At 39.6% G+C, this 25,909-nt stretch overlaps 1 protein-coding gene across 5 annotated transcripts in view; it reads left to right on the forward strand.

Moving 5' to 3' along the window:
* Positions 1–3,730: 3,730 nt before the first annotated feature.
* plcg2 (phospholipase C, gamma 2) overlaps positions 3,731–25,909 on the forward strand; it is a 33,619-nt gene continuing 11,440 nt past the window's right edge. The window contains exons 1-21 of one of the 5 annotated variants that reach the window (XM_078258044.1): positions 3,731–3,749; positions 3,959–4,098; positions 11,112–11,303; positions 13,241–13,390; positions 14,744–14,837; positions 15,020–15,067; positions 15,373–15,457; positions 16,270–16,350; positions 16,456–16,499; positions 16,981–17,053; positions 18,743–18,844; positions 19,822–19,940; positions 20,585–20,670; positions 20,873–20,990; positions 21,474–21,642; positions 21,786–21,881; positions 22,483–22,569; positions 23,569–23,759; positions 24,473–24,673; positions 25,432–25,554; positions 25,630–25,810. In XM_078258044.1, coding sequence (XP_078114170.1) covers positions 11,120–11,303; positions 13,241–13,390; positions 14,744–14,837; positions 15,020–15,067; positions 15,373–15,457; positions 16,270–16,350; positions 16,456–16,499; positions 16,981–17,053; positions 18,743–18,844; positions 19,822–19,940; positions 20,585–20,670; positions 20,873–20,990; positions 21,474–21,642; positions 21,786–21,881; positions 22,483–22,569; positions 23,569–23,759; positions 24,473–24,673; positions 25,432–25,554; positions 25,630–25,810 — 2,232 coding nt within the window. In that variant the 5' untranslated portion in view covers positions 3,731–3,749; positions 3,959–4,098; positions 11,112–11,119. Of the gene's footprint in view, positions 3,750–3,869; positions 4,099–11,111; positions 11,304–13,240; positions 13,391–14,743; positions 14,838–15,019; positions 15,068–15,372; positions 15,458–16,269; positions 16,351–16,455; positions 16,500–16,980; positions 17,054–18,742; positions 18,845–19,821; positions 19,941–20,584; positions 20,671–20,872; positions 20,991–21,473; positions 21,643–21,785; positions 21,882–22,482; positions 22,570–23,568; positions 23,760–24,472; positions 24,674–25,431; positions 25,555–25,629; positions 25,811–25,909 lie in introns of those variants that run through there. The other 4 variants (XM_078258047.1, XM_078258045.1, XM_078258043.1 and 1 more) reach the window with 4 other exon arrangements.

Genomic DNA, 25,909 nt, shown 5'->3' on the forward strand with positions numbered 1-25,909 from the left:
TCCATTTTTACAGTGCATTTTATTGTCTTACTGCATTAAGCCGATGATTTTTATCAAGTACAACTTAGACTGAGGAACTGCATCCAAATCAGCAGGAGTGTGGTATAAAGCTGGGCAATATATTGATATTATATCGATATCGTGATATGAGACTAGATATTGTCTATTATATCCACATTACTGATGATTATTGATCTAAAATCTAAGCATGAAGATATTTTGTTAAAGCACCAATAGTCAACCCTTGAATATCGCCGCAATATAAATATCGAGGTATTTGGTCAAGAATATCGTGATATCTGATTTTCTCCCTATTGCCCAGCCCTAGTGTGGTAAAGATTTGCAATATAGTGAAGAAGCAGGCCAGGTTATCAGAATCACTTAATATAGTGCAGAGGTGGTTCAGTATATCGCCATATTTTGAACAGTTTGGCCACTTGCTTTTAGTATTAAGTTTAACTAGTTGCTGGCCAATTGAAAAACACTGTAAAACATCACTGGCACGGGTAGGCGTTTATGTCCTCAGACCCCAGTAGAAAAGTTTTGGACTAGATAGTGAATTTACAAAATATCTACTTGTAGCACTGTAGTAGGACAAATTACCATTTAGTCATCAGAACCGCATCTATCTGGTCATTTTGGATAAGTAGTGTTATAGTAGTGTTTGAATGTATGTGTTGATGTAGGATGTTCTGTTTGTGTGTGTGTGTGTGTGTGTGTGTGTGTGTGTGTGTGTGTGTGTGTGTGTGTGTGTGTGTGTATAAAGTAAGAGCGGGGCCTAGAAGGTGCAACTTTCACTTGTGTTTCTCAGTTGAGGGAACTGTGACAATTTCTGTCTTCATTTGATCACGTCTGACTGATCTGGCTGTTAAATGTTGGCATCAACATATCAATAACCAGATCCCCGATTTGATCTCTAATTAGTCTAATAAGTTAGTACTAAAACAGACACCTGCTCAGAGACTGAAAGGTGACTCTGTGCTGATCCCCTTCCTCCTCTTCTGTTCTGCTATCATGCAAATGTCTGAGCCAAGTTACACATGCAAATCTCCTATATAATCTTACAGCAGTTCACACAGTAGCACGGTGGACATGGTTCCATAAAGAATATTTATACTTGTCTTTATTTGTGTATGGAAATGATTTTATTATTTTATTCCCAGAACCGTGAATATATTCTTAGCTTGGTTTCACCTCATATGCTCTTACACTTATTATTCTATCCCAGCTACATAAAATACTGTTTATAACAACTGCATGTATCAATTAGTCAAACTTGACTTGTATAGCACCTTTCATATGGGTAAGGCCATTTCAGAGATCTTTTTAGGTCTATGACCTATCGATGCCTATGATCTTATTGTTATAGGCCATCAATAAGATAGAAGAAATATACCCTAAGCCAGGGGTCTTCAACAGTCTTTAGGCCAAGGACCCTATAGCTAAAAGAGAGACAGAGCAGGGACCCCCTACTACATACATATATATATATATATATAGATAGATGTAAAAATTTAGTTGCATATTACACTGGGCCAGATGGATGAAAATGGATGGATCAATATGTATATTATACATCATGTTTTAATGTTAAACATACATGTAGAAGGCACAGTGTCCTTAAGCTTAACTGGATCTGTGGATGGCTACCATGATGGCTACCTTACTTAGTCAGCGTATCATCAATGTTGTGTACATTACATGTTTTTTTTTTTTTTTAAATAAGCCGCTTCATCTTTGCTAATAATATGTTGGATTCATGTTAATGTCTATTTTCAGACATATTCTAATTATTCTAAATAAACAGCAACAAAAAACTTTCAAATAATCAAAAACTAATTTGGCGGGCGCCTGGGTAGCTCACCTGGTAGAACGCACATCCATATATAGAGGTTTACTCCTCAACGCAGCGGCCGTGGGTTTGACTCTGACCTGTGGGCCTCTGCTGCATCTCATCCCCCCCCTCTCTCTCCCCTTTCGTGTTTTAAGCTGTCCTGTATAAATAAAGACCTAAAATGCTAAACAAAAATAATCTAAAAAAAATAAAGCAGTAAAACAATTAAAAAAACAATGCGTCATGCATTAAGTAATTTATGCATTCATATATTTGCAAATCTTTTTTCATATTTTTCTAAGCTATTCTTAACCATGCTTTTATTTTCCTTATCCTCGTGCACATATTTCCATAGCTCTAGTGACAGAGCTGTATGTTCCATTAGCTTTAATGGAAACTAATTCATTCATTTACTTAAACTCGGTTTGCTTGACTTAAGTTCTATGGTTTTCGCTGTTCTCATGACTTGATATTTAATGTTTTTCAAAACCTTTTACACATCTGAAACCCCCACCGGTTTTGTTATCAGATTCTAAATCAGTGATACCCAACCTTTTTCTCTTGCGTTTCTATAAAATGATCCAGTAATTTATAGGCCAGATGCAAGGATTAGAGGAAACAGGGAACACATTGCCTTCTCATCTAATGCTGCCCTCATCTACAATTATTTCCATAAAGAATATTTTTAATTCAGTAGCCCCTGAAAAATATGTTTGTTTCGTATTGAACAGCATTACTGTCCAGCAGCTACAAATGAACCAAAACACAACACGTTTGATTTTGCTCTAATTTTTTATGAGTTGAAATAAAAGTTTTAAGACTTTTTTTCAGAGTTTATATGCACTCACAAGACTTATTTCTCTCAAATTGTGTGCACAAATTTGTTAAAATCCATGTTAGTGAGCCAAAATAATCCATATACCTGACAGGTGAGGCATACATATCAAGATGCCGATTTAACAGCATTATTATTACACAGGTGTGCTTGGGCTGGTCACAATAAACAGCAACTCTGTGTGCAGTGTTATCACAACACAATGACTGCAGGGATGTCCACCAGAGCTGTTGCCCGTGAAATGAATGTTCATCCACCTCCGTAAGCCTTGTGTTCCGATGTCATTTGGAGAATTTGGCTGTACATCTAACCACATGTCACCAGGCCAGCCGTGGACATCCACATCGAGCTTCTTCACCTGCAGGATCGTCTGGAGCCAGCCACCAACAGCTGCACCATAATACTTAGGATTTGATACTTTAAGTATTATGCTGATACGTTTGCACTTTAACTTAATTATGGTTTTAAAAGTCAGACTTTTTATTGTAATAGAGTTAAATATATAAATAAATATAAAAGAGGTAAATATTCCCAAATTTCAGAGGGAAATGCTGTACCTACTTCCATACTGCAGATGAACTTACCCATCAGTGTATAAAGTAGGCAAAATGAGCAAATACATGTTAATCCATCAGTCCTAATATTCCAATAATTAGCCTATAATATAATAACTCCCAAAGGGATCATACTGCAGCATAATATCCAGGTTTTGATACTTTAGGTGTTATGCTGATATAACTCTTTAACTGTAAGGTTTTGAAAGCAATACTTTTATTAGTTATTTTGTAACTGTGGTAGTAGCTTACTACTTTTACTTTAAAAGGCTATTGGATGAGTTAAAAAAACAAAAACATTCCTCTATCTTTTTATCCTTCTCATTTTTTTTATTTGAAATGAAATAATTCTTGGTCGTGTCAGGACCTTCTGGAACACCTTCATGGACCGTTAGGAGTCCCCGTACCGCCCTTTGAGAACCACCTGTCACACATGTGTTACTAGATTGGGTTTAAGATGGCGAGGCTTGCTCTGTGTCCAAAGAGACAGCGGACTGTCTGGGAGCACCTTCTCACATACAGTAAAGTATATAAAGCTGCCGAAACATTTATTTTGAAATGAAATATTGGTCTTGATCCCGACAGGGCACAGTGGCAGATTGAAATGCTCTCCGTCCGATGCCACTTGCGCAGTGTAGTTTGCATAGATACCGTCCTTGTTTCCGGTCCCTTTTTTTTATAACTTGTGGGCTATGTCTATAATGCAAGTGAACTTTTACTTCCTTGTACACACAGATAGAGGAACTGACCGTTTTGCGGCTGGCTGTTTTGTCAACACTCTACATCCTCTCAGCTTCATTTCATGACTTTCAAATCATGAGCACATAGAAAACGAGCATTTGCAGAGCTGAAAACAATAATAAGTCACTTGTAAGGTAAGTCTTTTTACTTTCTTCAAATCTGTTTTTGGTTCGTGCTGAACCGCCTGTGTGTGAGTTAAATAAGGAGAGAGGAAGTCCGCTTTTTACCGGCAGCATATCAGCATGCCCTCGGTTCCATGCCCTGTCATACCGGTTACACCGGCTGCAATTACACAACACATATTCTATGTCTCTGTTCTCATGGAGTATTGGCAGTGGTGGACGGTAACTAAGTACTACTCAAGTATTTACTCAAGTACTGTACTTATGTACAAATTTGAGGCTACCTGTACTTTACTTTTCATGTAATTATCTACTTCGCTACATACATCTGACATCTTTAGTTACTAGCCTACTGCAGTTACTTTTCACATAAACATTTACTGTGAATGAAACTACCCACCATAGGCCTACAAGTCCAGCTGAGATGATCAGACCATCAAACACACAACTGGTTGGATCCTTTACACTCACTACAATGGGAGGAGAGTTATGCACTAAGTACTTTTTACTTTTTATACATAGGTGCATTTTCCTGATGATACTTACTTCCTTTTACTTATATATCTGAATACTTCTTCCACCACTGGCTAATGGTGAATAGTATGATGGTGGTTCTCTGGGGTAACCACCTGAAAGCTTAAAAAGCTAGTTAGTAAAAGAAACACTTAGAAAACAAATGTAGATACAGAATAAATAGCATGACTTATAGCATTAATGTATATATTTCTCCATAACTTTGCATATATATATATGCAAAGTTATGGAGAACTTTTTTATTTATGTTCCTTACGGTAATTCCCTTTGAACCAAAAAGGGCTTGGTGTTGCTTTAATTGGATCCCCTTTAGCTGCTAACAATGTAGCAGCTACCCTTCCACATACAAGAATCACAACATATACAGTATGAAGCCAGTGTGAACACATATTCCATGCAGAACCATTTTGCTTAGTTTTTAATGAAACTTCTCAGTTGTATACTGTACATACAGATGCCAATTGATTAGGTCCACCTAGCTAAAATGCTAATACTAATAACGAATATGAATAAAGAAGTGTTGTGCTTGGTTTTTGAATTATGAGATGTTTTTCTATCTGTATTGATAGAAATGATTGAATCAAATATTATGTGTGTTTGACATGTCTCTTCATTTGATCCATTTACAGAAATGTTGATTAATGCGCATTGTCCCTATAAACAAACAAATTAAATATATTGGAGCATTGCACTGTCAAGAGCTGTTTTAAAAATGTTCTTCACCCAGAGTAAGCACTAAAACTGGCTGTGATCCAAGTTTCAAAAGCCCTTTTTTCTGATAAAGGCAGTCTACAGTGCTATTTTGTATTCCCAACAAAACAAGGAACTCTGAAATGTCTACATAGTTAGCTAAAAAGTAAAGGTAGGATTTTCTAAATGTTGTCTTGACAAGCAATGACTGTGTTTACATACACAAAATATTCCGGTTTTTGCCCATATTCTGAAAAAGGCTATATTCCGCTAAGCTGTTTACATGGCAAATGAAAAGGAATATTCCACTAATGTTGCCGTTTACATGCAGTGTGTGTTTGACAGGGGTTGATGCACTAACTTGTCGTTTATCACGTCAAAATAAGAAATGTACGTCCCGACCCAGAGCGTCAAAAAGTGACGCCAAGAGTCCCGACCAAGTGCATCTAAATATGACACTAAAGGAGACTTTTTGCGTCAATAACAAACGCCAAAGGCACCTGACCTTTTTGACGCGATGGGAGTGAAAATGCGTTATTCGAACACAGCTTCCCTCCTTCAAGCACCTTTTTTAAAAGGTCAGTATTGCGATATTTGAGCATAACCAAAAGTAGGCTACCCTAGCCTTGCAAACTGTTGGCTGGTTGGTTTGTGTACATACAGAGATGACCATAAACAGGCAAGAGGCAACTTGCGGTAAAAACCCCAATTGAGACCCATATTTTGAATGCGCTGTATACATGTCCAAAGAATGTTTTCTAAAATCGAAATAATATCGGCATATACCACATGTCCAGGCCTAATTCTGAATATCCAAACGGAATTAAGACGTGGGATATGCCCGGTATTATTTGGGTTTTATAATCATTGTTTGGACATGTTTACAGCACATTCAGTTGGTTTTTTTACCACTTGTTTTAAACGTTATGATATTTATCTATATATATATCAACTGTTTTTTGGATATGTGCATACATCACAACGCCAACCTTTTTTAAGAAAGTGGTTGAAGGAATGAAAGAAGGGTCAAACAAGTCTGCCACTGGTGGAAAACAAAAAAAAATCAATTTGCACGGCTGCATGTAAACTCATGTAAACAGCTTATGTCGACCTTACACCAAACGGCTTTTCAAGTGATTCCACTGTCGAAGACTAATTTCCTATATCGGAATGAAATCCTGAGAGTCTTGCTAGAGTCGGGGCGCGCTCCAGTCGTCTCAGGTCGCGGTGTCTAACTGTTCAGATGCACCAATCAGGGCCAAAGGGGGTGTCTAACTGCGTGTCAATCACTGCTCATGCACACACATTCATTCTCCCTTGTGGGGGGAGGGGCATAGGAGATCGTTTTGGGCTTTAGCAGAAAGGAGGGAGGAACTGAGAAGTTGTTGATGTTCAAATTTTTTGGTTAAGTCCTGGATCTTCACAATCCTACCTACGGCACCTTTAACGTAAGGTTTAAGTCTTGGTAGTGAGGTCAAATCTTGTGAACATCATCAACAACCAATGGGTCTGCTCCCTCTAGCACCAAACAGGAAGCAGCAAACTGCTAGAGCCAGTGTTGTTTATGGTTGCTATGGCTCTGCGCTAAGCTAAATGCTAAAGAGGGAAGGTTGCATATTTTTAACAATTCTGAAGCAAATCATCCAATGGGAGTTTTACCGGCAGATAAACGCAGACCTCCAGGTACTGCCGCCATTCATCTGCATGTATGGCGGAACAGAAAATCGACAAACTTTCACTTCAGTTACCAGCTAATGCTAGCACTAGCTAGCTTGGTTACATTTTTAAAAACAAATCTAGTTATAGTTTTGCAATTTGTTACCCTGCAAGATTCCCAGTCTTTACATATTATGAAGTGATTGTCTTTAGATGTGAGATGGAGTCAGACTTCATTCTTATCAGTCTGTTCAAAGTCTTCTAGTGTATGGTAGGCATTAGTCGGAATATTATCTTTTTGGGAATATTATGTGCATGTAAACGTAGTCACTTATACACGTAAGGACTAGGTTGGAGTTACAGTATTTACGAATGCTACAAATGTTGGAGCTGCTCATGTCATTGGCTGAATTTGACAGCAATAGGTGGAGCCAATCAAGGGTCACAGGTTTACTGGTTCATTTGTTCTAGAGCTAACACATTTATGCCAACAAAGTTGCTGTGAAAGTGGACTGGCCACGGTGGGTTGGAACCAAATTATTTACCTCATAGCCTAGCCCAGGTATGTGTACTCATTTTAATTGTAGACATTGAAATGTATACATTATTAGATTAAATTAGCTTGTAACATCAGGTGTTTGGTGAGACAGGAGGAATACAGTATGACATCTGCTTTAACTTTCTCACAGGTGAGCTTAACATTAGAATTCTGCAGTTATTAGAAGCCATAACAAACTGGCAGACACAACAGCCTTATACTTTTGTTATGGCTATTCAATAACCAGTTGCTTACTTACACATACAACAGACATGGGGCACTATTATAATTCATTCTGAGTCATGTTTCTGGCAACCTGTTGAATGTAGGTCCAGTATTCAAACTCCTTTTAGCTCTGTTTTGGTCTCCACCAACGTCTGGGAAAATGTGTTTGATTTTCTTCACCAGCTAGTTGTGATTTGGTGCTGGGTGGCCTAGTCCTTCGGCTGAAAACAGCTGGCTACTGTTAATAAAAACCTGTGAGCTTCAAGAGCAATAAAAGCTCAGTAGAGAAGTAGAGTTGTGAGATTATTACTGTTGGTTTACAAGTGACCATTTGGCAATACACATGATCATATTCAATGTTAACACCCAGCAAGTACAAAAAGAGTTTGTAAATATTGATAATGCATATGAATATTGTGTTAAATACAAAGCTTCCTTTTAACTTTAATCTACATAAATAACTGGGGTTGCAGTCAGTGAGCTGTGGTGGAACTAACTTTTGGTTTAGCCTTAAAAAATATAAAAAAGTCATTCCTGTCTGTTGTCTGTTGTCACTACTGTCCCATCTGTTCGTCAGGCCTTGGTCTAATTTAACCAGTGGGAAGAGTTTTGCCTCTCTTCGCATTTGTTATTTTGTCTGATGCAATTAATGCCGTTTTGACCCATGCAATTTCAAAAACGCAAATTAAATTCCCATGAAATGTGATCTTATTCACCTTAACCAGAAAGTTGCTAGGTGCGTGTATTTGTGTGTATACATATGCATTCCTTCACTGTATATATGTTTCAGTGTGTTTCTAAGGAATTACACACCAACAGAGCAAAACATGTTAAAATTCAGCACAGTGCATCATCACATCCTCATTTCATATAAACACTGGTTTTCCTGAAGCCGGCGTGTTTGCATGTGTGACGTGAACACATTTATGGCTGTATTGGCACAGTATTTGTGTTATGTATTGCTGCAGCATGAGTATGAGGAAATGAGTTAGTCTAAATAAGGCTAATCCCAATAGGGGACATTCCCTTCACAGGGTGAAGGGTTGAGCAGGTAAAACAGGGGAATAGTTGTGTAATGTCAGTTAATCATTTATTGATATTATGCAAGGGATTCATCCGCACACTCTTTATAATGATAAGCATCAAAGCATTCTTTCTGATGTATACAACATCACACGTGTTTTTAATCACATCTAAATATGAAGAATGGGGTCCCAGTGCCAGTGATTTATTTGCACAAGTTTATGGACTTTTCTAAGTGATTCTGTGTTGTCTTTCATAACATATAATTTCTTTTTTGGGTGTAGAAAATCCTAGAAAACTCTTCACATTTGTATTGATATTTCATAACATAGTGTAGTTCAAATGTCATTCAACAGAATTCCTGTGGCACTGTTTTGTTTTGATATCTCTATTCATTTGCAAGTTAAATATTAGGCATTGTGACGTACCATTTTACCCTTCAACGCTATACCTCAACTCCACAAGTATGTACCCACACTATTTTTATTTTACACTATATTCCTGGTCCGTTTCAGCCATAGAAATGCACCGGGTCATGGGAAGCCATACTCTCATCCACTTACTGCCACACACATTTGCTGATAAGATGGTGGCCACTGCAACTGTAGAGTTTTTAATAACAAATGTTTTGTCCAGTCTAATGACGTTGTCTATTGGAACAAGTTTTAACTCCAATCAAAAACAGCCCCATCCTCATTACCACCAGTGCCCATCTAACTTTCTCCCTCAAAGCCACAAAGAAATAAACTAATAGTGTACTGTATGTATAAAATAAACTAATACAGTGTATTGTATGTATAAAATAAACTAATACAGTGTACTGTATGTATAAAATAAATGATTGACATAGAGCATGAGGGATTGTATTGAAACGAGACTAATAATAATAAAATGAACTGAGGCAGAAAGAGAGCATGGTCACTATAAGATATGTATCTGAGCTCTTAACATTTGCATGTGATATTAATACTGCTGTTGTATTGTACGTGAGGAAAAGTGGATGACAGATCTGAGGACAAAAACCCTAATCGATAGGAGAACAAAGAAAAAACCCTGATGATGCCTAAGGCTATGTTCACACTTGGCATCTTTTTTTACAAGAAAAAGTTGACTAGGGCGCTTTTGTAGTAAAAAAAAGTTGGCAGCGTTTTAGTTCCAAAAAGCAGCCGAGAGCGTCTTTTGTTGCTAGCGTTAGATAAAACAAAGAGAGCTCCCTGTACAGAGAGCACCCGGTCATACCGTATATCTCGCTGTGCTGCGACTCCATTTTTTGTTGTTATGAAAACGACAGGTCGGGCTACTCTGCTTGTCATTGGTCGGCTGTCAAAAAGGTGCTTGACGTAGGGCGTTTTTTCAAAAAAGTTGAACTTTTTTCAACTGTAAAAAGACGCTCTGAGCAGCAGAAAGAAGTCGGCGCTCAGGACTTTTTTGAAAACACCTCTGTCTTAATTCAATTTCATTTTTATTTATAGTATCAAATCATAACAAGGGTTTTCTCAAGACACGTTACAGACAGAGTAGGTCTAGACCACACTCTATAATTTACAAAGACCAAACGATTTCCCACGAGCAAGCATTTGGTGCAACAGTGGCGAGGAAAAACTACCTTTTTACAGGCAGAATGCTCGGTCAGACCCAGGCTCTTTGTGGGTGGCATCTGTTGCTGCCGGTTTGGACACAGACACTGATACAGATATACAGATATAGAGAAATATGATTCATAATTATTAGAGATGGCCCGATACCATTTTTTGCTTCCCGATACCGATTCCGATACCTGAACTTGCGTATCGGCCGATACCGAGTACCGATCCGTTACCAGTGTGTCATATATTTTATTATGTTTTAACAACTGTATACTACTATCTCTGTATGGATGTGATATTATTTCTATCTTTGTTGTCAGTCTGGCTCAGGTTAAACTCTTTGTGAAACATGAACAATGAACACCACAGAACTTTTTTTTATTCTGCAGTTTGACAGTCAGTTATAACGGAAAAAGAACATAAATAAAGTACTTTAACATAGATTTTCTTTAGGGCTTTATTACGTGGTATCGGATCGCTGCATAAACTCCAGTACTTCCCGATACCTTTAGGCAGTATCGGAGCCGATACCGATACTGGTATCGGTATCGCAACATCTCTAATAATTATAGCAGTTGGTATGATGAACGGTGGCAGTTATAGTAAAAATAAAGACAGTGGATCTATGACTAGAAATAATAGTTGTAGCATTTAGGGCATAGCAGGGCATAGCGGGGCGTAGCAGGTTGGTGCGGGGCGTAGTAGGGCACTTAGAGTGCAGTTGTTAGTTGCCTGTGAATGAAAGTCTTTGTGTCTCTCCTGTCCTGTCTCAGCTGCAGAGATGGCTTGGAAGCAGCAGCAGGGGGAGATGACGGAGTACAAGAAGATCCTGATCAAACGGGACTTGGAGATGGGCGTGGTCATGACGGTGTTTCGGCAGAAGACGGAGCGGCTCACTGTTCAGGTCATCATGGAGACCCGGCAGGTGGCATGGACACGCACTGCAGACAAAACCGATGGTGTCTGTGAGTATATTAATTAGGGCATATGCTTTTGTCACGATACCTGGGTGCCGATTCAGTTTGTATCGTGATATAGATATATTGCAATTCTAGAAGTATTGTGATTCGATAGTATTTTTTTAACTTCTTTAACAAAAACAAAAGTTGAATAATAAACTTTCTCGAAGAAGAATGCCCATCACAAGTCATTCAGTCTAACATTTATTTCATTGTAAAGAAGAAAATAACATGGATTTTCTGCTTTCTGTCTGTTTTGCTGGAAACGGATTTGATGTAGTCACCGTCGGTGGTACCGTATAAACACAAAATATTTAGGTCAATCATTGCTAAAATAAAATAAAATAAAAAATAGTGATTCTAGAGAAAAGAATCGATTTTAAAAATCATCACAAAAAAATCACGATACCTACAATTTTTGATTCCCCCCCCCCCGCCATCCCTAATACTAAAGTTGAAAAATAATCATCATCATCATCATCTTCTTAGTTTGTGCAGTGTTTTCAGAGACAATATATCTTCACCATTAACACCATTGGGAGAGTAAGTGTGTGCAAAACCTTGGATGAACTTTAAAGAATTGCAGTAATCAATCACACGAAATATTTGATATTGACTCAATGTAAAAAAAAATATTATATATATAATATAATATATATATTTTTTTATACCCATGCAATTTATTTTCTTAAGGTAGAGCAAGCCAATTACTTTCATTTGTCCAAAAATTGAAAACAATTGTTGTCTTCAGTCTTAATGTAAATAATCTATTCTGTTTAATCTGAAATGTTTAACTCCATGCAATCATTTTTGGAATGTTATAACAAACTAATTGTTTTAGGTTTTCTAAAAAACATGCTTATATGTTGATCAATGACTACTCAGAACACTTTCCTTTTAGAACCCAACCATATTTATTGTACATCTTTTTGCAATTTGCATGGATGAACAATCTCCTTCAGTTTGATGTCCAGCTGCCAGTTTATATTGTATCCCAATAAAACAATTATTTCAACCATAAACATGATTTACAATGTTTAGTCTATATGAAAAACTACAAATTTTCAAATATTGAAGTGAGAAAATACACATTAAGCGAACAACCGCATTGATTGCTTTTTCAGTGTAGTTGACTGAATTACTATGTATAGCTTTAAATTGCTATCTCATGCAGTGCATTTTACATTATATTCATGATGTAAGATACTGTAATGTAAAGCAATGTTTTTGCGATTTGGCCCCCAGTTTATTTCCATCATGCACGCACATTAGCATCCAGGCGACTTGGTATATATTCTAACCACCAGTTCCGCTCTTTCCACTCACAGAAATGTACCGCAATCAAAATAACATTCACCTTTATTGTTTTTTTAATGTTTTTTATTTCACCTTAATTTTTTTTTACAGGCAAGTCATTAGGAACAAGTTCTTATTTAGTGACAAAGCTACTTAGGGGAAGAGAAGGAGGGCTAGGAGATAAAAATACATTACACAAATGCCACGAAATACAATTGAAAGTAACACTTAAAATTGGGAGTGAACTAGTGTAGAGGCTGCAGAAGTCTCAGAGGCAGATCTAAAAACACAGCAAACCCAAACTATCTGCACGCCACTGGGCTTCTTCAGATTTTTCTTTGTGATTTGGGAGAACCAACCCTTAGAATAGAAAAATTGTATTATACATACATATTCATGATATGTTGGTTATGTAATTAAGCGGATATCACCATGGCTGAATGTTGAACTTGTTGTGCAAGCGCTGTACAATGCACTACCTCAACTGGCTACTAGATACTTGATCTTGGTATTATTTGGTCTGTTAGTAATTTCTTTCAAGTGTTCTTTAATAGAATCCTGATGAATATTTTTTTTTTTGGCGTCCATGACAAATAGGTGATATGTCATGCCATTGATTCAGCAGAAATATGTGCACTGTGTTTCAGTGGACCTGTTTGAGATCCGAGAGATCCGTCCAGGGAGGAACGCCAAGGACTTTGAGCGCTTCAAAGATGGCAAGGACAAACACGATGAAAACAGCTGCTTCACAATCTTCTACGGCTCACAGTTTGTTCTCAACACCCTCAGTCTGGGAGGTGAGCTCTTTGTTTATGTGTGTTCTAATGACTTTTAATCCAAAGTGGATTTCTAAATTTCCTTTGGATATGGTTGATGTTTTGAAGGCCTACAGTATGCTTATTTTCAATATTATAGGAATGTCCCGATCCCGATCACAGTATCAGATCAGAGCCGATTTTGGCATTTTTTAACTGATCGGGGATCGGCATTCACCCCAATTACCTTATTCTGATCATGTACTTCAGCTTGTAGTCATCACCGCCTTTTATCACACGCGCCCTGCGCCACAGACAGGCGTACCGCCAGACTGCCTGGATGCCGGCACTTTCAAGCCACTCACCAGTGTCTGTCCAGAGAGTCTCGTAGCTTGCCAGCCCTTGGCAACAAGTAAAAAAGTATGCTTTCTAAGTCACCCGTATTTTACAGAAGCGGATTACTCTAATTATCCACACTTCTTGTGTATTAACCTTAAGACATATTTTAGTTACTTTGTTTACATATTTTTGTAAACAAAAAAGATGTGCAGCTTTATTATCTGAGCAACTACAAGTATCGGATCGGAACTCGGTATCGGCAGATATTCACTATTTAAGAAATCGGATCAGGGGTCAGAAAAGCTGATCAGGACATCCCTACAATATAACAATATTTCAAGTTCAAAGATCATAAATAAAGCTACTGGGACAGCACTCTGATTTGATAGTTTATTGCCACACAACTGACGTTTCAAGCAGCGTCCCTTCCTCCGCGTGTGCACAGTCAAATACAAACAAAACTCCACACACAGGTGGGTAATTATACTACCAATACTGCTCAGGTGGAGTAAATCATCCACATGTAGCACTTCAGTCCCAACGGAGGGACCACAACCAATCCTCGTTGTCTAATGTTTAATCTCTGCACTGCTTTAGTGTCTGAAAGGAAGTCATTGTAGGCCATCTGCCAATGTCATCTACCTCTGTAATAAACAATACAGAAATGATTTGGGTCCATGTTTAAAGCTTTTAAGATTTCTTAGATATTCCCATAATATCATTATATTAGGTCTCACAAACTTGCTGAAGTGAAATTGCCCGATCTTTTTCTAATCTCTCTATTATCAAGCATCTAATGAATTTGTTTTGATAAGGTGTAGATTATGTTCACATTTTCTGTTTAGTGCACCTTTGCTCCAGGAACTCGTGTGTGCACGAACAATGAGCGCTCAAAGGTCAAGTATTTCCAGAAGTATTTTCCAGGACACTATCGACATAGAGTAGTCTAGACCACACTGTATAATTTACAGAAAACCAACAATTCCCTCCGCGTCATCCCACAGTGCTAAATGTCTGTTTAATACCGTCATACTTTCTGTTTTGCTCATTTTCCAGCTGACTCTGTTGAAGAGGCACAGAAATGGCAGATAGGACTAGAATTACTGAGGCAAGAGACACTGGAAGCTCCGACTCCAGTTCTCATAGAGAGGTAAGCCTGGTACACACACACACACACACACACACACACACACACACACACACACACACACACACACACACACACACACACACACACACACACACACACACACACACACACACACACACACACACACACACAGTTATTAGTGATACAGACAACCAATCATTGATCTCTTTCTCTCCCTCCAGTTGGCTGAGGAAACAGATGTACTCTGTCAATCAGACCAAAACAAACAGGTACTGTATATATGTCTATGTGGTTACTCAATCATACTAGCTTTGTACATAGATTATGAAATCAATATCAATTTACTATGTAAATTATCATAGGTCAAAACCGTTTTTTTCTAAAGTAATAAAAATGTGAGAAAACCTATAGGAACTGTAGCACTGCATGACTGCTCATAATCCCATATTTTGTCTAAACTGTTGAAAACGTTTCTAAATATTTTACACGTTACATACAAAAAGGCATATTGAATGCATTAAAGATGCCAGATGCACAGATGATGATGCGTACTGTTTCTTTGTGTCCTTCCCAGCATCTCCATGAAGGAGCTGAAGGCTCTGCTAGCTTTGCTCAACTACAAGGCCCCCAGCTCTCGTACTCTCAAAGATAAATTTCAGGTACTCTTGTCTTGATGTCATGTCCTCATCATTGTTGTGTGTAATTTATTCTAATTAATTAATTCAACTTTTTAGGACATCTCTCTATCTCAGGCCTTAGAAACATGACTCAGCATACTCAAGACTATTAATCTATTCTAACAATGCAACTAATGCAACCAATGCAAACTGCTTCATTTCTGTCATAACAGAGATTGCCAATGACTTGATTAGTCCAACCCACTTCTCACTCCTAATTCGTAAAATACTAACGCTTCAGTGTCAGACACTGACGCAAAAATCTCCCTTTAGCGTCAGTATGGGATGCACCGGGCAGAGCAGCAGCTCGACCGCGGTGCTGTAAGATGACGTAGTATTAGGAGCAACAACGGTAGCGAGTAGTATGAAAGACCTCAAATCTGCATAAGGAGGCAGGTTGGGGTGGTGGATGAGTCAAACAACACAGGACTTTCAGCCAGGTGACCGGCTTTTGTGTCCCGTTCTTGTCCTGCGTGTCACTGAAACGTACATATTGTAACCCCACCCACGATCTCTTCCTAACACCTAACTGTCCCGTTCTTCTCATGCATGTCAGTTAAACGTACGTCCCGACCCAGAGCGTCAAAAAGTGACGCCAAAGGGCTAGGCGCTAAAGGAGACTTTTTGCGTCAATAACAAACGCCAAAGGCACCTGACCAAGCGTCGCTTTTTTGTGGCACTGGGAGTGAGAATGTGTTGATTAGACATTACCTGATTTGGAAATAAATCTGTGTCACTCTGTAGGTGTTCTTGTACTGTAGTCTCAATCAGTGTTTTTACTTCTGCTTTCACAGGAAGTGGGAGCAAAGAAAGACCGCCTGGACTTTGAGCAGTTTCATAAATTGTACAACATTATAATGTTTGAACAGAATGAGGTGAGTCTGAATTGATCACATTGACATAAATATATACCGTATATATTATTGCACCAATGTTTTTTTCTCCCCAGCATTTACATTCATATTTTATTTTAATCCCAGATCCTTGATGAGTTCAAAAAGGAATCATGTGCTTTTATTCTGGGGTGAGCTCCTGTTTTTCTTATCTCGCCAAACACTTGATCTTAACCCTCTGAGGTCTACAGGCATTTGAAGACATCTTCTTGAATTCTGCATGAATTTTTCATATAATCTGATCCCCATGTGTTTCATTTCAAATGTTCAGAACAAACTCAGCTTTCTTTATAGAGACACCCAAAATTGTCCCAGAGCAATGTCTAAAGAGATCATTTGGCCCTAAAGTGGAAATATTTCTCAAATCATCTTGTGAAAACAAACCTTCACTCAATTGTTTTGGTGCCTGAAATGACTTTACAAAAGTCTTATGTTCACAAAAGTACCGTAATATATGAATACAATAATGTAAAATGTGTTGAGTAGGAGTGTCAAACATTGCTTGGACTGGCCGCTGCGTCTTCTGTCCTCAGAGGGTTAACAAACCCTGATGTGAAGTTAGTTTGGAGTTAGTAAGCGTAGTTTGACTGTTTGCTCTTCTCCATTATACAGTAACACAGATAAGCCAGATGCCTCGGCAGTTCTGCTCCATGACTTCCAACGATTCCTCATCTACCAGCAAAAAGTAAAAGAAGTCATTGATTAGTACACCAGACAAAGGAGGTGTTGTTGTAACTTTGCATGTCTGACTCATGTTTTATCTGCTTCTTTGTGCTTGTGTCAATCCACTCTTCTCTCATTCCCTTTCCCAGTAATTTGTACGGTACCAAATAACCTGCAGTTAATTATTATTTTATTAGTAACATACTGTACACCATCTCGTATTGGTATCCACCAATCCCTTGCCCCTTCCCCCCCTTTTTTTTATTTTCTGCCTTGCCATCTCAAACCTCCGTGTTCTACATGCCTCCAAGTCCCCCTTCTGTCTTACCTCTATCACTTTGCAGAGGGGAAGGAGGAAAAGAAAAAGAAAGGAATACCAAGGTGAAAAAAATATTAACTGATTAAAAAAAACTCCACCCACATGACAGGGTTTCCGCGGGGTCTTAAAAAGTCTAAAAAAGTCTAGTCTGTCAGAGGCAAAACGAGCACTTTAGTGAAAGTAAATACAAGCTGAACATCCCTATTAACTTACATTGTAGCTTGTTTCTCTGTGGCCGACTGCAGCGATCTCTCTTAATACTGGACCAATGTCAAAGATTGTTGTTCCATCAGTCACTTAGACACAAGAACATAGGAAAACCCAGGTTGAAAAAAACTGTAGTTACCCTTTAATAGGCAAAATTTCTTTTTGCCAGTTTGAGTGACTCACCTTTGTGGCCAAGTATGTGTACACACACAAAGGACTCTGACTCTGGTTTTCTTTTGTTAATAATAATAATAATAATACATTTAATTTATATAGCGCTTTTCATGAACTCAAAGTCGCTTTACATGGCAGGTAGATAATAAAAATAATGCAAAACAAAACAAGATTCAGGCACAGATGAAAAGGGAGGGGTGTGGGGCTACGGATAGGCAGAGGTGAAGAGATGGGTCTTGAGGCGGGACTGGAAGCTGGTGAGGGACTCAGCGGTGCAGATCTCTTGGGGGAGGGCGTTCCAGAGCCTGGGAGCTGCCCTGGAGAAGGCTCTGTCCCCCAAACTGCTGAAGTTGGACTTGTGGATGCAGAGGAGACTGGCTGAGGTGGATCTGAGGGACCGTGAGGGTTGGCTTTTGTTGTTGCATTGCTCTCAATGTACACAGAAATAGACCTAATAGATAACAGCTAGGAACGAGGACAACAAAGCTGGACAAATAATGGTAAAGAATAGGCAGGACTATTATGTACACAGGTATGTGAAAAAATAGGTGCATATACAAATATAAGTATTATATAAATATATTTGAAAAGCACCAATGAATGAATGATTGATTGAAAATGAAACTATAAAGAATACTAAGAAACCAATAAAAGCTAATTGATGCTATAACAACACTTTACACTTATAACACAGTCGCTTATATACACAGACTGTTAATTCATTTTAACATTTGCTTAAACAAACAACTTTTGACTGGTACTGTATCCCTCTCTAGGCGCATGGGTAGCTCACCTGGCAGAGTGCGCGCCCATGTACAGAGGCTCGGGCCTTGACGCAGCAGCCACGGGTTCGGCTCCGACCTGCAGCCCTTGCTGCGTGTCGTTCCCCCTCTCTGTCCGCTTTCATGTCTAAAGCTCACCTGTCAGAAACAAAGGCCTAAAAATCCCACACACGAAAAATCTTTAAAAAAATATATTCCTCTCTTCTTTCTGTGTCCCTTCATCCCTCAGGAATCCTGGGCCAATGACCTGAACCAAGTCAGAGAACTGATGACCACCTTCATCGATGACACCATGAGAAAAACCAATGATCCCGAGTTCACCGTCAGCGAGGTATTCTGCTCTGGGCCTGCAAGTATCGTGTGTAACAGAGATAGACTATGCAAAGATGCAACAGACTGGGATAGAGGACACTGTACGTAGAAAGGGTTTTCATTGGCACAGTTGGCAGGTTGACATCAAGTCAAGCAGTGGTGGTCTAAAGGTTAAAGAAGCAATCCCCCAGACCGACAGGATAAAATCTGGGTGGGGAAAGTGAAAGAGCAGCGCTTGTCCCTCCCTCATTACAACCACTGAGGTGCCCTTGAGCAAGGCCTTTAACCTCGAACCCCGAACGTGGATCAGACTGCGGCGAAAAGTTGAGACCAACTCAACTTTTTGAGAAACGCAACCCGGCGTCACGCTGCGGTGGCCAATCATGTAACGGCGATCAGACTTATCAGTGTCTTTTGTGGCGGTGTGAGAGTCCCGTACAGGAAACAGGAAACATCACTGCCTCTATCGCTGCCACAAGAAAGTTTTAAAACACCAAACACAAGAGCTGAACTGCCCGGGAGTTTGTGGAACAGCTGAATGTTTGCCAAACAACAAAGCACAGTCGATCTGTCAAGCTCGTCTCTTTTATCAAGATCTATATAAATGATCTGACGGAAAACAGTAAAGCTAAAGTGTACTTGTGCTACAAAGGGGGGGGGGGTTGAAGAACACAACAGGACGTCACACAAATAGGTCGTTTCAGTGACACTCCTACACTGCCGCACCACCATGCAGCAAATCGCCGGATTGCTTATTTTGGTCTGAATGGGCCCTAACTGAGCTGAATTTGGCAGGAAATGGCAGGCTGAATATTTATATTTATTTATAGGAATGCAGTTCACTGAATTAGACAAGAAATATGATAAGGATTATGACTGTTTGGCTTGAAAGAAATGCTGCTAAAAGCTTTGTTGTTGTTATATTTGAAGTTTTATCATTACTAAAAATGAATCGCACAAATAATGAGGGACTGTGTAAACTCTCGCCTCCTCTAGTTCCTCAGTTTCCTCTTTTCCAAGGAGAACTCTGTGTGGGATGAGAAGTTCTCTGAGATCAGGAACCTGGACATGAACAACCCTCTGTCTCATTACTGGATCAGCTCCTCACACAACACGTCAGTATGATCCAAATCAACATATCATGTACTTATGCTTTGTACTGTAGATCTGTTTTCAGCCTCTCAAATATGACAAAACAAGACATTAAAAAACGTTAAAAAAGTCACATTTATTTAAAATTACAAATTTACACAATGGAGTTTAAAAATGTGGATTTTAACAAACTGTGGATTTAAACAAATTGTGCTGTTAGTTGCATTATGGGAATTGCAGGATTATATTTTTGGAGCTGAAAGTCAAAATATCCCCATTCCCATTTTCTGTCACTTGTGAGTCCACCAACTTTATGGAAGCACAATACTAAGTTGCTGCAGTGCTCCTTAAATGACTTATTTAATATATAATATTTCTACATTCAGAATGGATTAGAAAGTTAGATGTTAGACCTGGCAACCCAAACATTGTTCTTATTAATGGTTTATAACTGATCTAAGAAGCATTAGTCAATTTAATTGACATATAAAAAAAAATATTTTGAACCTTTTATTAGAATTTGGAACCAGATATCCTGGTAATAATTCACTAACAGGGTCAAAACCTGAGCTCCTCCGAAAGTAACAATAAATGGAATGACCACGGTTTTCATTTTGTGAACCATATTTAATCTGGCATGTCTCCCCTTTTGTTTGTCCTTCAACAGCTACCTGACAGGTGATCAGATTCGTAGTGAGTCATCCACAGAGGCGTATGTGCGATGTCTGCGTCTGGGATGCCGCTGTGTTGAATGTCAGTATAAACCAGCTCCAGTGTGCTACACATACAGCAGATCATGTGTTTTAGTTCACATTCGGGAGTTACATTAGCAGCATTGGTCCCATTTTGGGCCATTTTACCCAGCATGAATCAGAAAGTAATAATAAATAATACTTTATTTTATATCTACAACACCTGTTTTTGTGTGCGTTGGGTGGTTCTGAATAAATTGCAGTGGATTGCTGGGAAGGGCCTGGGGAGCCAATCATCTACCACGGCTGGACCAGGACCACCAAGATCAAGTTTGAGGATGTGGTCAAAGCCATCAACGATCACGCTTTTGTCACGTCAGAGTAAGAATCGCAAAAACATGCTGTATTATATCTGTGACACACGCTAACACACACGCACACACACACACACACACACACACACACACACACACACGCATACTAGCTTTCAGAGACATTTGCACATTTGTTCATTCAATCTGTCATTCATCTCTCTCTCTACCTCTCTCTCTCTCTCTGTGTCTCTCTCTGTCTCTCTCTCTCTCTCTCTCTCTCTCTCTCTACTTCTCTCTCTCTCTCTCTCTCTCTGTCTCTCTCTACTCTCTCTCTCTACTCTCTCTCTCTCTCTCTCTCTCTACCTCTCTCTCTCTCTCTCTCTCTCTCTCTACTTCTCTCTCTCTCTCTACCTCTCTGTCTCTCTCCCTCTCTCTCTCTCTCTACTTCTCTCTCTCTACCTCTCTCTCTCTCTCTCTCTCTCTCTCTCTCTCTCTCTCTCTCTCTACTTCTCTCTCTCTCTACCTCTCTGTCTCTCTCTCTCTCTCTCAGGTTCCCAGTGATCCTGTCCATAGAGGAGCATTGCCCTATAGAGCAGCAGCGTCAGATGGCTCGAATCTTCAGAGACGTGTTTGGAGACAAACTGCTGCTTGATCCTGTGGAGCAGATGGCTGAGCAGCTTCCTTCGCCTACACAGCTGAAGGGCAAGATCATACTCAAGGTACTCTGTGTGTGTGTGTGTGTGTGTGTGTGTGTGTGTGTGTGTGTGTGTGTGTGTGTGTGTGTGTGTGTGTGTGTGCGCGGGTGTGTGTGTCTAAACACTGATGTGTCGGTGATAAAAGGTTTTGTTTTGTCCTTATGCAGCACAAGAAGCTCAGTGTGGAGGGAGGAGGATTCAGTAAAGACTTCAGGAAGGGGGAGAAACAGGGAGATCTGGAGATCTGGGACCCTGTGGACCAGGTACTGTCTGAGGGCTCAAATGGGTTAAATCTGATGTAGCTGAGACTCCTAACATAAGGATGATCTGTTGATCTGTTTTACATAGGATTGGGTTCCAACTTGGAATCATTTCAAAAATTATTATTGTGAAATAAGCATGTGACCCGTTTCAACTCCATCCTTCAAAGAACCGGATTCGAAAGGAAGAATCAGAATAATAATAATAATAATTAAAATCAAAACGATGCCCAACCCTATTTTTACATCACACATGTATCACTAAATAAGGTAAACTGCTTTGTAGACGGGCTTACTGGATTACAAATGAGGTGCTGGGATAATGGTGTGTTCCAGTTGAACTGGGAAGTTGGAATTTCCCAGTTCAATGATCGGGAGTGTTTTTCACCAGCACTGTGTCAAAAAGATATAAAAGCACAGCAGGGGCTCTTTAAAAGGTGTGTAGAAGACAGCTTTCTCAGTCTTTTTGTCTCCCAAAATGTCTTGTCTCCGGCGTCTTCCTCGTGGCGTGTCCGCCCCCCAATGCTGACCCTGCTTCCTACTGCCTGCCTAAACCATCTAAATGACATTCATTCATATGAACATTTTCATTTCTCTTTCTCAGCGGTGGAACACGCACTTCTGTGTGATCTCGGATGACAAGCTGTACTATGCAGAGGAGCACGAGGAGGAGGAGGAAGATCCAAGGAAGGTAAAAAATATGAAATTAATGAAACCGATAGCCGATATTTGGAACAGATATGTTTACATTTACAGTGAAAATGAAAAATAAGTCAAAATTAAGATTTTGGAATCTTACAAACTCCAACACTAAACTTTAAAAAAACGCTTTAAGCAAGTATTTAATAAATGAGAAATTTCATCATAATCCCCAGTAACAGAGAGTCAGATAGTGTGTGTGTGTGTGTGTGTGTGTGTGTGTGTGTGTGTGTGTGTGTGTGTGTGTGTGTGTGTGTGGGGGGGGACGACATGAAGTCAGACTCAGTGGGGAGTGAAACCGAAGCAGAGGGACAGACACAGAGCTGTAGCAGAGCAAAAGTACAACACTTTTTAATTCATTAACATCAGTTATCAGGCAAATAAAACGCAGATACAGATCATCAAACTGCAAACTGACAAAAAAAACTGCCTGATGATCATCCAGGGCCAATAATCAGTCCATCCCTAGTAAGAAAGACATGTATGTGTACAGTTTACCAGTACAGGAGAGAGGTCATGATTCTTTTTGGAGTAACTGTAAGGTTAAAGCTACCCTTTGAGTAGTGTTTTGATTGAGTGGGTTCCTATATTGTTTGGATTGTGCTGGCAATGCCCCAAGAAAACAAAGGCATGGAAAAAGAGTGCTAGCCAACAAACGTGGTTTAAACAATGCTAAATATAAATAAAAAAAATCAACTTTGTAAATGTTTTATGCTTTTAATGTCTCAAGGATACCCACAATGCATTCTGGTGGGAAACAATACAAGTTACAATAAGGTAAATTTAACTGAAGACATTTTCTGATATTATTAAAACTTTAATTTTAACTTTTTTCACTATTGAATAAAGGGAAAAGCCCCAAAAACATAATCTTAAAAAGAATGATATACTGGTCAGTGATTGTTTCCTTACAAACAAGAGACAATGACGAAGTGTGTGTGTGTCTGTGTGTGTGTGTGTGTGTGTGTGTGTGTGTGTGTGTTAAAACCAGTCTTGTTCTTGCGTTTCTCAGTTCCAGGACATGCACTGTTCAGAGCCGTGGTTCCATGGTCGCATGAAGGAGGGCAGGCTGATGGCTGAGCAACTGATCCGTGATTACTGTGCAGAGACTGGGGGGAGAGATGGCACCTTCTTGGTCCGACAGAGCGATACTTATGTCACAGACTTCACCCTCTCCTTCTGGTACAACATCTCATTTCTTCATCTCATGGCCAGCCCAACCAAAAAAACCTGTGGTGTGATATGCTGTCACATTTCAGCAGGGGCGATTCCAGGATTTTTTAAGTGGGGTGGCACAGGGTGGGGGGATAATAATAATTGGATAGTCATCATGGAAACATTAATTGGTCATGTGACAAGGGCTGAAACGATTTTCACAGAACCGTATTAAAATAAGGCGCAATACACTTACGTTAACTTGCCCTTAAACTTCAACAAAGAAAACCTTGCTGTACACAGTTTTCAGATAACAGGAAACAGAACAGAAATAAAGTGCAATACACAATTTATTTATTATTAGTTTCTACTTCTGAACTGGCCTCAAAATTTCAACAAAGTACACAGTTGCCATATAATGTGTGTTGAAAGTATATATCCATTTACCAAATGAAAGGCAGCGATTGGCAGAACAGGCAGCAAAGTGACAGCACTCTAGCTCAATGGATTGGGGGGGCACCGAGGGGGGCAATCTTATTTCAGGGGGGGCGGGTGCCAGGCCCTCCCTTCTAGACCCACCTCTGCATTTCAGGGTCCGCCTCTTCCAAAGGTCTGAAGTCAGATTATAGAAGGTTTTTGCTTTTATTGCTTTTAGGCTATAAAGATTTTGTTCTTTATAGAAGAATTATTTCAATCAATTGTATGTATCTGTAAGCACATGTCTTCTGTGTGTATTTCAGGCGCAGTGGGAGGGTCCAGCACTGTCGTATTCGCTCGGGTTCAGAGGGGGCACACACTTACTTCTACCTGACGCCAAACCTGCACTTTCCCAGCGTGTACTCCCTGATCCATCACTATGAAGAAAACCCGCTGCGCTGCCAAGACTTTGAACTGCGCCTCACTGACGCTGTACCAGTGCCCAACTCACATCTGCAAGAGGGGTGAGTCATACAGTATATGAACAAACATCTTATACATCTTTACATATATAGTCTTATACATCACAGTTCACATAAGCTAGCGATTAATTATTATACCTTGCGCTAGCGGGAGGATTTAGGATGGAGCCTTTTTAGCGATAACAGCTTTCCTTGGCGTTAGCAGCACTTTCTCCCGTCAAAAACTACACAACTGAACATGTTCCAACAGGAATGTGATCTGAAATTGGGGAAAATTAACATCTTCAGATTACAGGTTTCCCTGACGTTAGCATGTAGCTACATAGAGCAGTGTTTGTAATGTAACCACTGCAGTAGCGTGCCTGGAGCAGATATGACCATATATAGAAAACTGGCTCTGTATGACGCCAACAGCAAAAAAACTGTTGAAACCAGAGTGTTTAGAAACAGTCCAAATCTCACAGTCCTATTAATAATACTCTTAATAACAATTAGAAGTAAAGGGACTCATGTGGACATAAATCAGAAGTGCCAGTACTCAGTATAATATTGGTTTGGTAAAGCTTTACTTTTCACATTCTCTTTGTATCAACCACAGGTCCATGCCCTCTATTATTTTTTACATTGCACTTTCACTCTCATACGCCCACAGAAGCACAGTCACTCTTTCCCCTCTCTCTTTCTTCAGTACATTTTTTACACACACACACACACACACACACACACACACACACACACACACACACACACACACACACACACACACACACAGTAACTATCCTTGTGTGTGTGTTGTGCAGGTGGTTCTACAATAATCTGAGCAGAGGTCAGGCAGAGGATTACCTACTGAGGATTCCTAGAGACGGAGCTTTCCTCATCCGACAGAGAGAAGGAGAACCAGACTCCTTCGCCATCACATTCAGGTGCAATGACTTGAGACTTTATTTCTATTTGCTGGATTCTTTGTGTGTGTATTATTAATCATCTCTCTCTTTCAGAGGTGATGGTAAGGTGAAACACTGTCGGATCCAGAAGGAGGGCAACATGTACCTGCTGGGCACCACGACAGAGTTTGAGAGCCTTGTGGAGCTGGTCAACTACTTCAAGAAGAAGCCACTGTATCGCAAGATCAAGCTACGTTACCCAGTCACCCCCGAGCTGGTTGACCGCTTCAGCACAGTGAGTTACTGTTGAAGCAGTCTATATCCACAATGTTCCACTTGTTGGCGTTCTAAACTCAGTAAATCGTAAATCCAGACAGCTAGCTAGACTATCTGT

This window comes from Sander vitreus, chromosome 8, assembly GCF_031162955.1.
Source record: "Sander vitreus isolate 19-12246 chromosome 8, sanVit1, whole genome shotgun sequence".
Classification (NCBI taxonomy): domain Eukaryota; kingdom Metazoa; phylum Chordata; class Actinopteri; order Perciformes; family Percidae; genus Sander; species Sander vitreus.